The 3,234-nt window shown below is 29.3% G+C and overlaps 1 protein-coding gene across 1 annotated transcript in view; it reads left to right on the top strand.

Moving 5' to 3' along the window:
* Positions 1–3,234, top strand: part of LOC107663652 (tyrosine-protein phosphatase non-receptor type 4-like) — a 36,951-nt gene that overhangs the window by 24,299 nt on the left and 9,418 nt on the right. Inside the window, exons 13-14 of the mRNA XM_016453894.1 lie at positions 2,473–2,632; positions 2,722–2,802. Coding sequence (XP_016309380.1) covers positions 2,473–2,632; positions 2,722–2,802 — 241 coding nt within the window. The remainder of the gene's footprint in view (positions 1–2,472; positions 2,633–2,721; positions 2,803–3,234) is intronic.

Here is a 3,234-nt window from a genome sequence, read left to right on the forward strand (position 1 = left end):
TTACTTACAGAACAGAAATCATCGTTGTTGCCTAGGCTACACTGTTTTATGTTTAGTCTGAAAATGGGGGAATCAGATCATCTTACACATGATCCTTGGATGGTTTACAGTTCAGTTTATCCCTGCTTACAGACAAGGTTCCCACGGTTATGGAAAAAAAAACTGGGATCAGGGAATTTAAAAATGTATACATATATATATATATATATATATATATATATATGTAAACAATTTTTAGGCTTGGAAAAAAACTGTGAATCAAAGTTATCTAGTTACACTTGTCTCTAAAATATTCAATCTGCTAGAAATTGCTGTTTGTAAGGGCAAAAATCCTAGTCTAGAAATCATGCACAACTGGAAAAGTTAGGAAAATTTCATGTGAAAAGATGTGTGAGAGGTCAGAGTTTGTCATATCTATAATTTTGCCATAATAGAAATGCAAAAAGTATAAAAAATTTAATAAAATTAAGGAAATAAAATAAATAACATTTTTTTTTTTGTAATAATCGGGAGAATTTCTCTTATTTATCAGCCAGTATTGGATATTTAATTTTGGATGTTTGTTTTTTCATATATAGTGCTAAAAATAGTAAAAAAAACAAAATAAAAGTGTGAATATATAGTATGCATTTTACAGTGTAAGAGTGAACAATTATTTGCTATTGACGTTAAATTTTATTTTTGTTTTACTGTTCATTTCATTAGGGATTTTATTGCTTAGTTTTTGCTGCACTAGGATTTTTTTTGTATTCATTCGTAAAAACTTGTTTGGAGAAACAAACAAAATGTACAGTTTTGTTGAAGTTTACAGTTGAAATTTACATTAAATTTAATGCTTAAGTTTATAGTTTAAGAAGTTTAAGTTTTATCACATAGTTATTAAATTGAATGGGTAGTACCAGATTGAACTCTTTAAGAGCATTTTCTTATAGTAGAGAACTCGGCTTATTCATTTTATTAAACTTTCATGTCAAATTAAGTAGTTATCAATAATTCATACTGTACATTAATAATATCGTAATACCTAACATCAATCTATTGATTTAAGTTTTTAGTATTTTATTTCAATTCGTTTAGCTTGAGAATATGTAAATGAAACATATGCAAATTAGGGATGTAACGATTCACTCAACTCACGATTCGATTTGATTCATGATTTTTTTTTTTTTACAAAATGAGATTTAAGACAAATTATAAATTAAATGTGTCCTTTTATTATTGCTTGGACAAAATGCTGCACGTTTCTTTGTGAAATTGAAATATAACACTATAATAATATACTAATATAGCACTTGCATATTATTGCTCTTTTGTTGGTTTTGATTGCTTCTATTGTCCTCATTTGAAAGTCGCTTTGGATAAAAGCGTCTGCTAAATAACAAAATTTAAATATAGGCTAATGTAAATGTAAATAACAAAATCTAATTGAAATTTTAAAACAAGCTCCAAATCAAATAAGTAACACAAATAAAAAAATCTCTTCATATAAACAAAATAAGGCTTCGTCTGTGATGCAACATGAACTGTTTTTAATCTAAATTAGGTTGTATAATTTCGAAATTTGAAGCAAAAACAGAATGATTTGACTTCAGTTTTGTGAAACTATACATAAAAAATATCTGCATGAAACAGAAACAGCAGACGAGCTGAATGAGATGCAGATTCACTCTCTGCCAGCAGGTGGCGCTTAAAGCATTTCCTTGGTTTCCGCTGTAAACAAAGCAGCGCTGCACTTATGAACTTTAATATGCATTATACAGAGGCAAGATTAAAAGAAAAAATACCATCTAAACTTTTCTAAAGACAGTAAGTTCCCCTCAGACATGCATTCATATAAACTCCTACCCTTAATTGAATCGCGATTTGTTTGGCATCTCAACCGATCGTCACATATTTGAATCGATTTTCAACCGGCTCGTGGTTAATCGTTACATCCCTAATGCAAATACATTATACATTTTTAATTACATTTTAATTTTTAAATTTTTCCTTTTTACATTTGTAAACTGGATATTTAATAGGCTATTCTTTCTTGCATCTAAATTTAAAAACAGGTTGGACAGGTTTTAATGGGTGCATCCTTGAAAATTTTTATTATTAAAAGTATAAAAACTGCATAAGTATTTATCTGTAAGTTCCACAGTCTGTTTCTGTATTACATGATCTTAATTGGAGGAGGTGTGATATTTGTTTCTCTAAAAATGCTATAGATGGTGCTAAACACTTACACAAATACTCCTACATACGAATCATACATAGACTCTTACAGGAGTGTTTTCCAGACTTTATTTATTTATTAACATTTAATTAGTTTTTTATGTATTTATTTGATATATACTTGCAGTATATATATATATATATATATATATATATATATCTTGCAGTTACCGGCTCTGACCTCTAAGCTGCACCGCCCACAAATGCAATACGTGGTGTATTCATGAATTCATTTTTGCATGAATGTTTTTCCAGGTCTCCTGATGTGACGACAGACGAGCAGCCACCAGCTCTGCCCCCAAAACAGTCCAGAAGAGACCCTCTGACCCACAACGGCAGATCCCAGTCTCAGCACGAGCTGGCCGAGCACCTCAGCGAACTATACAATGTACCTGCGGCGTCAGGAAAGAGCATGGTGAGGACAACACTTTCTTACAAACATAAACGCTACATGTGTTTGTTCATCTCTCGTTCATCGTTTGATTCATTTGTTTTTTTCCTCAGAATGGAGCTGTGCCTCATGATAATCTTGTTCTGATTAAAATGAGGCCGGATGAAAACGGGCGATTTGGATTTAACGTTAAGGTGTGTTTTTGGTTACTCAACTACAGTTGCACTTTTTGGAAGCTGAAATCGAATATCATAAATCATAAAAAATTATCTTCATGTTGTTTCTGTATCTAGAATTTCTTAGATGTAGCAGATGACATAAAATGCGATTGTCTGCTGTTTAACGCTAACTTTTAATGATATTTGAAAATGTTTGTAATTTTACAAATAAAAATTGTTAAATTACAAATTTTTTATTATAATCAAATATCAGTGTTTATAATTATATGTTTAACATGATATATAATAATTAAAATTGTACAAAAATAAATAATAACAATATTTCATATTGTTTATATAAAATTGTATATTTTAAAATGACAGAAACCTTACTGTATATTTATTAAATAAAAAATGTAAGTCATAAAAAATATAATACTTTCAGTTTTAGATTATTTTATTAAATTA

The sequence above is a fragment of the Sinocyclocheilus anshuiensis genome, unplaced genomic scaffold (assembly GCF_001515605.1).
Source record: "Sinocyclocheilus anshuiensis isolate Anshui unplaced genomic scaffold, SAMN03320099.WGS_v1.1 scaffold77, whole genome shotgun sequence".
Lineage (NCBI taxonomy): Eukaryota > Metazoa > Chordata > Actinopteri > Cypriniformes > Cyprinidae > Sinocyclocheilus > Sinocyclocheilus anshuiensis.